Source organism: Galeopterus variegatus, unplaced genomic scaffold (assembly GCF_000696425.1).
Source record: "Galeopterus variegatus unplaced genomic scaffold, G_variegatus-3.0.2 Scaffold10528, whole genome shotgun sequence".
NCBI classification, from domain to species: Eukaryota; Metazoa; Chordata; class Mammalia; order Dermoptera; family Cynocephalidae; genus Galeopterus; species Galeopterus variegatus.
This window is the reverse complement of record NW_007736639.1, coordinates 32,632-43,562: the sequence shown is the minus strand read 5'-3', so window position 1 is coordinate 43,562 and position 10,931 is coordinate 32,632. Positions and strand designations below refer to the sequence as shown.

General features: G+C 38.6%; 1 protein-coding gene across 1 annotated transcript in view; it reads right to left on the bottom strand.

Moving 5' to 3' along the window:
* Positions 1-10,931, bottom strand: part of LOC103610058 (centrosomal protein of 192 kDa-like) — a gene marked incomplete at its 5' end in the record, with an annotated part of 45,010 nt that overhangs the window by 7,976 nt on the left and 26,103 nt on the right. Inside the window, 5 exons of the mRNA XM_008594295.1 lie at positions 2,063-2,121; positions 2,847-2,973; positions 4,706-4,827; positions 5,267-5,386; positions 10,691-10,786. Of these exons, the coding sequence (XP_008592517.1) occupies positions 2,063-2,121; positions 2,847-2,973; positions 4,706-4,827; positions 5,267-5,386; positions 10,691-10,786 (524 nt within the window). The remainder of the gene's footprint in view (positions 1-2,062; positions 2,122-2,846; positions 2,974-4,705; positions 4,828-5,266; positions 5,387-10,690; positions 10,787-10,931) is intronic.

Below are 10,931 nucleotides of genomic sequence, written 5' to 3'. Positions count from 1 at the left end.
ATTGTATATTGACAAAATAAAAATTAAAAAAAAAAAAAAAAAAAAAAAAGAGCTCCTTGAAATACAAATTTGGGGCCGGCCCCGTGGCGCACTCGGGGGAGTGCGGCAGCGCTCCCGCCACGCGTTCGGATCCTATATAGGGATGGCCGGTGCACTCACTGGCTGAGTGCGGTGCGGGCGACACCAAGCCAAGGGTTGCAATCCCCTTACCGGTCACGAAAAAGACAAAAAAAAAAAAAAAAAAGAAAGAAACACAAATTTGAAGTCCTTCCAATTTAGGGTGTATGCTAGCTTACAAAGAAGTATTTTATTGATCCATTGTGTGTTTAAAATATACACCTGCAAAAAGCTGATTAAGATTAGGGATGTGAACCAGTTTGAGAATAAATAGGAAGCAGGATTAGTAATGCAGTTATGAAAAAATTTAAATTTAGATAATATCAGTGTTCAGTATAGAGAATTTATTCAGTATTTATTTGTACTCAGTTACAGAAAGAGTTACCACAATTAAGAATTTACATGATCTCTTTCTGAATAAACTAATTGCCTCTGCAGGTGTGCCACTGTGTATCTTAGTTATACCGACCTATTATTACACCACTATTACATCAATAATTTTGAATCAATCTTGGCAACCTATAGTAACTGGAGAGATCTACCTACTACTGTGAGACTACTGTCGGACAGATCATAGAAGCTGGAAAAGATGGATTTAGTCATATTTTTAAACTTGGGCCTTTCTCTTCTATGTAGCTGTTGAAAGGATTAGATGAGGAAACACTGATATGAAACTATAATGTTCTATCAAAATCTGTGGAGTTAGTATTGATGAATCCTGCCAGTAACGGCCACGTTAAGGAGAGATTTAATAACAATAATGAAGATAGTAACATCTGCTGATGCTTACTATGTCTGGGCACTATTATCCACACATCTCTTACATACTCCTCAAAATTCTATGCTGTCAAAAACATTAGCATCTCTGTCTTACAAATAAGGAAACTGATGCTTAGAGAGATTAAGTCTATGATAATTTTCTAGATATACTCATCGTTGAATTTGCATTATCTACAGTTTGTGCCTTTAGATAAGTCTCCTGGGAGAGAAAGGAAGTATTTAGCCCTCAAATACATAAACATGTTTTATAGTACATATCATTGGGAAGGAGTAGTGGAACAGAGGTTAAAACAAAAACAAGAAAACAAAAAAAAAAAACAAAAAAAAAGAAAGCAGTGGTAAGAAGTGGAGGTTACAGCCTTGAGCCAACTGAGTCATCTTTTTAGTATCTAGAGATACAAGCAAGCTTCAATTACACGGCACTGCTGGTCTTAGTAATCAGTAAAAGACAGTCCTGGAATGTCTGCAGAGTGGTCTAAATTTACATAGACTATCATGTTTCTAGAATAGTCCCCTAATGCTAAAATGAGAGATCTTACAATAGTTAAATGGTTTAATTAAAGATGAAGTTAAAATTATTCCTTATCATTAAGCCCAACAGAACCCTACTGTTAAATTTTAAATAGCAGTGACAACCTAGTTTAAGATTACAAACTAAATGTTCTATAGGAAAAGGAAATTAGCAAGGATGGCATGAAAACAAGGCCCTGATTTAAGAGCAATGTAGGGTATCTAAAGAATGACAACTGGAAAATACCACAATAAAAGTTTTCAATTAATCTGGGAAGGTTTTTGTCCCAATTAGTGAAAATCTAAGTCCTTGATTCTCAGTATACCAGTGAAAATAACACTTGAGGCAGCAATTATTCTAAAAGCTAATAACAATATAATTAAGGCTCTATGTATTTACATGGCTGGCAAAACCTTCAGTAAGAGGAATCACGTGGTAGGTCCAAACAGTGTAGGGTGCTACACTGACAAATGTACTTGTGGATAGTCTCTCTTTTGCTGCTTATGAAGGTGCGTGTGCTTACTGTTCTCTGATGCTGGTGAGGAAAACAGGCATCTGGGAATGGCTGCAACAGAGGAGACCTCATGTGCCCTAACTCCCAAGGGAAAAGTCCTGCACCACTCATGAGAATGTTATGATTTATGATAAACTCACCTCAAAGAATATTTGGAATGTTTGACGTAGAAAGGCTCTCTGGGACTTAAAAACTTCAGCTGGAATTTAATAAGAAACACTTTATGAAGTTATGCAAATTAGATATTTTAGCATGTATAAAACATACTGTGCTTTTCTATAAAGACACATTTTGTAAATTTAGGCATAGCCCCCAAAGTATATGTAAGACAATAAATGCTCATGTAATGAAAACACATTTAAAGGAATTTTAACATGAATTTACTCTAGTTTTGACTAAAGTAAATGTTACCCAAAAATGTCTGTGTGATAGTACAGTAGAAAGAGAAAAAGAAAATTAAAAATTAAAATATCAAAACAATATATATTTTTTTCCTTTTTTGTCTTTTTTCGTGACCGGCAACGGATCGCAACCCTCAGTGTCGCGCCCGTACTGGACCGGGACCGGCAACGGGATCGCAACCCTCGGTTTTGCCCCCGCACCTCGCTCAGCCAGTGAGCGGCCGGTCTGTATGTGGGATCCGAACCCTCGGTGGGAGCGCTGCCGCGCTTCCCAAGCGGCGCACTATAGCAGTGCGCCACTGGGCCGGCCCCAAAACAAAATTTTTGATTTTCAAATTAAGGGTCATGAACTTCCAATGAGTTCCTTTTCAAATATAGTATTAAGGAATTTTTTTCATATTAACTCATATGACAATTTAAATATAATCTATAAAAGAAGTTTATATTAATCAGGAAAACACTTATTATCAAATAGTTGAATGCATTTACTTTTCCAAAAGCCACAGTAATATTTCTAACTTACCAAGTGTGTAATGTAAGAATTGTTTCGCAAATTGACCTTCAGCGTCCTTGATTCCCCCACTCTAGTTGGGAGAAACCTGTACATATCTTCCGGGGCATAAACTCCACAGTGAGTCAAATCAAGCTGCCTGCTTTTGGAATAGGTTTAAAGTTAACTATTTTATATATTAAATTATGCAGTGTAGCTTTAATTTCTGTTTTCTCATACAACTTATTTTAGAGTCGTTTTGCAACGGCACCTTACCTCATCTATGTGAAGGTAAAATGGCCACAGTGTCCTAAAAGGTGCTGGTTAGCCGATGCTCTGTAAGCTCTGCCTTCACAGCATTTTCTCATTAAAGCCTGGCTCTCTACCAGCCTCAATCCCTTAGCTCATTTCACCTGGCTACTCTGAACTGTCACAGGGATAGAGCCACTCTGCTGACAACATGTCGTTTCTTTGGCCACTCCTCAGTCTTTGCCAGCTTCCCTCCCCTCCCTCCTTTCTGTGGCTCTTGCCCCAGGCTTGGCCCTTGTGTCCTCATCCTGACTGTGTGCACTATACTCTTGCTAGGCAATCCCAGCCCACAGTGGGCTCAGTGACCTCGCACCTGTGCAGTGCCCAGACTCACAGCTTAGCTCAGGCTTAGCCTCTGGGCAACACACCTGTATATTCAATCCCACACAGTCATCTTCCTCTGGATATCTCAAAGCCATCTCAGTCTCCACAGATGCAACCTTTCTCCTCTAACCTGATCCCCCACTGGTATCTCCTGTCTCAGAGAAGAGTGAGACAGGTTGATGTGGCTCCTCCTCCAGAAGGACATGGCTCCTCCAGCCATGGAGGTGGGACGGGGCATTCTGCTCTCATCCCCAGTTCCCCAGAACACAGGAGTGCGCAGCAAGTATGAGACGAATGGAAGAACAACAGCCTAGAGAGTGTGCCAAGAACACATATTCTTTAAAGGGTTCTAATATCCTCCAAAATGCACTATGTGCTCCAATTTGAAAATAAACAACCACATTTATATTAAATTTGGTAGGCATTTAGCATATATTTTCTTCCGTGCATCTTCCTCCAGAACTATATCAGACCTAATTATTAGTTAACTAAGGATTATAAAAAACATTTTCATTAGGTAGAATACTTAAGTATTATCATTAAAGCTGTGTAAGATGCTGGGATAAAATTTATATTTTAAAGTTTTTAAGAATATACTTTCATATGCTGCTTATAGGAATGTTAAATGGTACAACCACTTTGAGAAAACTATTTGGCAGCTTATTTTAAAAGTAAACACATTCTTATCATGTGATGCAGCAATTTTGGGTAAAAATAGGTATTTTTACCCTAAAGAAATGAAAATGAATATCCACAGAAATGCATATAAAGTTCATAGTAACTTAATTCAAGCCCCAAATGATAAGATACCCAAATGCTGACAGGGAAACAAACTGTGATATGTTTATATAATGGAATACTAAACAATAAAAAGGAACAAACTGTAGGTACACTCAATAACATGAATAAATCCCAAAAATATAGGTACATTCAATAACATGAATAAATCCCCAAACATGTTAGGTTGAGAGAAAAAAGCCAGATACAAAGAGTGCATATGTATACGAAGTTCAAGCAAAACTAATCTACGATGATCGAAATCAGAACAGAACAACTCTTGACTGTAAAGGAACACATAATGTTCTGAGGTGAGAGAATTTTTTTTTTTTAAATTTTGGCGGCTGGTCAGTAAGGGGATATTCCATCTCTTGATTGGAGTGGCAGTAATCCATGTGAACTCATAGGTAAAGTCACTGGGAATTTTACTGAATATAACTATATCTCAGTGAAGCACTGGAAAAAAATTTAAAACAACATACCCAGGTATGAGAGCAGAAGCTGCTGACACAGCTTGTCTTCGGGGCTTAACTAAATTATCTATTTTAGCGAGGGTGGCCATGGACACGCATGCACCTTCAGATTCATTTTCTGCTTTGACACTCTGTATAGAAACATCACAGGGTGGGGGAAGAGGAAGTAAGCACTCTAGGAAATATATGGACATTTACCCATCTGAATTCTACCCTTTCCTTTAAATTTTTTTTTTAAGTGACTTAGGATTTTTAAATCCCCTAACTGCAAACCCTATACTGTGTACTATCTAGTTTCTCCTTCTCTCTCCCCCCACTCCCCCACACAGAGTATCTTACATAATTACATGAAACATAGGTTTCATGTGCTGTATGGACAATAGAGCAAAACCCAGACCTCAAATATGCTAGTCAATAAGATTAAGATTATAGGGCTATACAACAGAATTAGTAAAACTGGGATAATACCAGGAAAATATTCTGCACTTTCAGGCCAGTTTATCATGTCAGTTTCACTTAGTATTTTTAATATACACACAATAATTTACTTAAATTCAGTTTAACACTTACTCGTCCAGACAGCTGAAATCTCAGCGTGTGTTTCATGTGAGGCTCTTTAAGTGGGTGACACTCGGCATCCCAAAACTGGGCATAATCCCCTCTATCTCTGGGCAAAAATGTGATGGAGACCTACAAAACACATCCCGAAGAGAAATTCAGACACTGAACATTACACACATGTAGTTAGCTGGATTACCAATTCAAAGTTCTGGCATGAAAAAATTAAAGGAACAAATTCTTTGGCATTGGCTACTTTTCCCACCAAATGAAAAAGAACTTGAGTAACTTTATTCCTACTGGGATTGTTACCATACCAGATCCAAAAATACACTTTTGTTTAAGGCTTTATATAACTATTCCTCAAAATGTACAGTGAATGCTTTTCTGGAGGGAAAAAAAGTTACAGAGAAGTACCCGAGCTGTCGAGCACATGATCTACGAGGAAGGTCCAGCTGCACGAACACAAGGCCAGCCCTTCCTCGTGAAGCCTACGGAGCCCCCGCCAGCCCAGCAGGCAGAGCAGGAAGGCCCGGCCCTGCCCTGCAGTGCAGAGGACTGGAAGAGTGGAGGGAGGGCGGAACAATACAAGCCTCATGACGCCAGATAATCACAGCTCCTGTTTGGACTAAGTTGAGAACTCCGTCACAGTCAGCTACCCTGACCACACAGTGCAATGTTGTACATACAATGGGCATGTATACCACCTCTAGAATGCTCAGTAATGAGAAAACTGTAATATTTAAAAACAGAATTTTATTACACTTACCAGCATTAAGAGCCCTAGCTTTATCAAAGAATTTAGTATTAATAATATGGATCATCAATTAGGTTGAAAACGAATCGGTGTCTTTGAGTATGGACTTAAAACTTTAAGACACCAAAGTGACCTAATTTCTGTCCCTGCAGAACATAAAAATCAATATACCCAGCAAACCTGAGCTTAAGGCAGGACTGCTCAAGGAGATGAGCACACTGAGCCGAGGGAATCAAACTGCTAAAGAGCATCTGACACACAGAAGATGAAGGAAGTGAGAATGAAAAGCCCCATGACCGGAATGGTGAAAGCACACAATTATCAGGAGCCACTGGGGACTACAGTAGCGCATAATCCCAATTACACCCCTTTCAAACACCAAAACAAAACAAGAGGTAAGAAAAAGCTAATATTACTGCATGTTATATGCTAGGTACACACTGAGAACTTTCATGATCATTGTTTCACTTAATCTTCGTTATCAAACTGACCAATGCTTCAAAACACTATTGTGTACATCTCTTCCTTTTAAGAAATAGGTCATAACTAACAAATTCACTTTTTTTTTCTTTTGGGATCATATATATCAGTCATTGTGCTATTTGGTAATACTTTCCTAAACGGTCTCAGAATAATGTGCTGTTTTTTCCCTAATATAAATTCAGTAACCATATTTAAAATTCATTTGACAAAGATTTACTGAGTTTCTGCAATGTAGTGAATAATTAGTTCAGTGTAGGATATACAGTGATGAACACAATAAAAATCAAAGACTTCATGGAGCTTTCTATTTTAAGCATTGTGTGAAAGGGAGAAATTCCTGGGAGACAATCTAGGCTGTACCTTTTTTAAAAAAAACAGCTTTATTGAAATACAATTCACATACCATATGTATTATTTATATTTTTTATTTTCTGTATATTGTGATGTTTTGACATCTTTAAAAAAAAACCTATTAGACTGGGCTAACCAACTCTTAGAGACAGCCAAGGTCTCAGTTAGGACCATGCCTTTGATATGCAATCTCACCAGTGCAGAGCCACACCTCCTCACCTGCCGTGCACTACTCTGCCAGGGCCCAGTACCATGCCACTAGAGGCCGCCCCTTTAACTTAGAGCCAACCAAAATTATTCAAGCTAGCTTACACCAAACTGTTCATCCTGCCCTGCCTTGACATTCCTGTGGAAATCCCAATAACCCAATAATGGCTGTGGTCTGAACTCTCACCTCACCCCTGTCTTCAGCCACCTGACTACCGAGGTTCTCCGTGGTAACCTCCTCCCTGGGAACCTGGGAACACAATTAGCTCTGTTTTCCTGAGCCTCTCCTGCGTCTCCTCTTGTGGCCACACCTGATTGACCACCACATAAAAGAACATAAAACACCATACAATCCACCCATTCCAGGTGTGTACAGTCAATGGTTTTTAGCATACTTACAGAATTATGCAACCATCACCACAAACTAATTTTAAAATATTTGAAATCCTATACCATTAGCAGTCACTCCCCATTCCCCATTCTCACTCCCAGCCCCTTGCAACCACTAATCTACTTTTCTATTCTCTATAAATTTCCTATCCTAGATATCTCACATAAATGGAATCATAAATATATAGTCTTTTGTCACTAGCTTCTTTCACTTAGCATAATGTATTTAAGGTTCGTCCATTGATGGAGTTTGGATGTGTTGTCCCCTCCAAAACTCATGTGGAAATTTGATCTCCAATGTGGCAGTGTTGGAAACTGATTGAGTCATGGGGGCGTATCCCTCATGAATGGATTAATGCTCTGAGGGGGGTGGGGGTGGAGGGGGAAGGGTTAATGAGTGAATTCTTGCTCTATTAGTTCCCGTGAGAGCTCATTGCTTAAAAAGACCCTGGCACCTTCTCTCTCTCTCTTGCTTCCTCTCGCCATGTGATCTGCTTGTACCCACCGGCTGCCTGCCACTTTCCACCATGAGTAGAAGCAGTCTGAGGCCCGTGCCAGATGCAGCTGTCCCAGAATTGTAAGCCTAATAAACCTCTCTTCTTTATAAATTACCCAGTCTCAGGCAATTCTGTTATAGCAACAAAAAACGGACTAAAACATCCATCTAGACATAGAATGTATCAGTAACTTTACTCCTTTTTACTGCGAAATAATATTTCATTGTGTGGATAAACTACATTTTGTTCATTTACCCATCAGCAGTTGAACATTTTGGATTATTTCCATCTTTGTTGGCTATTGTGAATAACACTGCTATAAACATTTTGTGTACAAGTTTTTGCTAGAATCCTATTTCAATTTTTTTTTTTGTATATAACTAGAAGTGAAATTGCTGGGTCATATAGTAATTCTATATTTCACTTATTTAGGAACCGCCTACCTGCTTTCCACAGTGGCTGTACTATTTTACACATTACCACCAGCAATGTAGGAGGGCTCCCAATTTCTCCACATCCGTACCCACACTAGTTATTTTCTGTTTTTTGGGTTTTTTTAAACATAGCCATCTTAATGGGTATAAAGTGATACCTCACTTCCAGTTTTGATTGTACTTTGCTAATGAGTAGTAATTGTAAGCATCTTTTCATATGTTTGTTGGCTACTTGTATGTTTTCTTTACAGAACTGTGTACTCAAATCGTATGCTCATTTTAAAAATTGGGTTATTTGTCTTTTTATTGAGTTGTAAAAGCTCTTAGCATATTCTGGATGTAAGTCCTTTGTCAAATACATGATTTGCAAATATTTGCTCCCATTCCATGGGTAGTCTTTTCACTTTCTTGGTTGTAGTGTTTGATGTACAAATGTTTTTAATTTTAGTAATTCACCTATTTTTTTCTTTTGTGGACTACACTGCTTTGAGTACTGTGGCTTTACGGTAGGTTTTGAAAACGGGAATTGTAAGTGCTCCAACTTTGTTCTTCTCCAAGATTGCTCTGCTTAGGTGAGTCCCTGTACATCCACATAAATTTAGGATCAGCTTGTCAATTTCAAAACAAAATGAGGAAAAAAACCCCAGTTGGGGTTTTTGACTGGGATTGTGTTGAATCTGTAGATCAATTTAGGACATATTGCTGTCTTAACAATGTTAAGCTTTCCAATCCAGCGACAAGGGATGTCTTTCCTGCTGGCTTTTTCTGTTTGCAATCCTTCCTCACATGTGGAACTTTTATTAAGCAATGATATTTCATTTTCCAAATCACAACAGAAGTAAACTATGCTTGTAGAACTGTGTGTCTTTCCAAAACAGTGAGAAAACCTCTGAAAGCCTGTTATACAGACCCAGTAAAGTACACAGAGTTTGCAACAAATACTATAGCTGCTCTAAGATTCTTTTATAATCAGTTATGAGTTCATAGGTACATTCTAGGACTTGTCAGAAGTCCAAATATCTGAATCAGTAAGCCAATATTATATAAATGCTATAGTTTAAATGAGTTCCAACAATTACATTGAAAGAGTATATTACTGAGGCCAAGTGGATGACTAGTGTCACCAGGAGATATCTGAAGGGACTATGTCAGGTCTAGAAATGAATTAAGATTTAAGAGGGTCATAGTAGCTGGAGGGATCTATCACCCAGAAAGATATACTATTGACTATACCATGAACATCAAGTTGTTTTGTGAGTACTGGCTACAACTTAGTAGATCAGGGAAGTATGTTCTAAGCACTAGCAACCTATGGCCTTTATCACTCAGTACAGTGTTCCACTTAGCTGACAATGCTTTCATAGGAAGACCTGCTGCCACAGCACAACACACATGCATTGACTTAGTCCAAGGCAGTCCTCCTCCTGCAGGCAGACTGGCTCTGTGAATAGTGGTCTAGGTGAAACAAACTAGAGTGGGTGGAATCAAATGAGGCATTCCTGGGCAGTTAACAACCTGTTCTACCAACTTCAAAACTCACCCTTTGCATTCCGTGACTTTCCAGTATACCAGAAATAGGAGAACATCTGAATGCTGAATAGGTAGCTCTAAAAATATCTCCACTTTCATCGGAACTGTGTGTCTTTCCAAAACAGTGAGAAAACCTCTGAAAGCCTGTTATACAGACCCAGTAAAGTACACAGAGTTTACAACAAATACTATAGCTGCTCTAAGATTCTTTTATAATCAGTTATGAGTTCATAGGTACATTCTAGAACTTGTCAGAAGTCCAAATATCTGAATCAGTAAGCCAATATTATATAAATGCTATAGTTTAAATGAGTTCCAACAATTACATTGAAAGAGTATATTACTGAGGCCAAGTGGATGACTAGTGTCACCAGGAGATATCTGAAGGGACTATGTCAGGTCTAGAAATGAATTAAGATTTAAGAGGGTCATAGTAGCTGGAGGGATCTATCACCCAGAAAGATATACTATTGACTATACCATGAACATCAAGTTGTTTTGTGAGTACTGGCTACAACTTAGTAGATCAGTGATGTAAGTTCTAAGCACTGGCAACCTATGGCCTTTATCACTCAGTACAGTGTTCCACTTAGCTGACAATGCTTTCATAGGAAGACCTGCTGCCACAGCACAACACACATGCATTGACTTACTCCAAGGCAGTCTTCCTCCTGCAGGCAGACTGGCTCTGTGAATAGTGGTCTAGGTGAAACAAATTAGAGTGGGTGGAATCAAATGAGGCACTCCTGGGCAGTTAAGATCCTGTTCTACCAACTTCAAAACTCACCCTTTGCATTCTGTGACTTTCCAGTATACCAGAAATAGGAGAACATCTGAATGCTGAATAGGTAGCTCTAAAAATATCTCCACTTTCATCAACTCCCTGCAAAAAATCATTTAAATAATCAAAATATAAAACATAAAAGCCAATAAATCAATTCCACAGTGATACCATTACCTTTATGGTTATTGAGAACACACCAAGTCCATGTAGAAGCAGACAAGAAAAGCTCAATGCCTTCACAGAA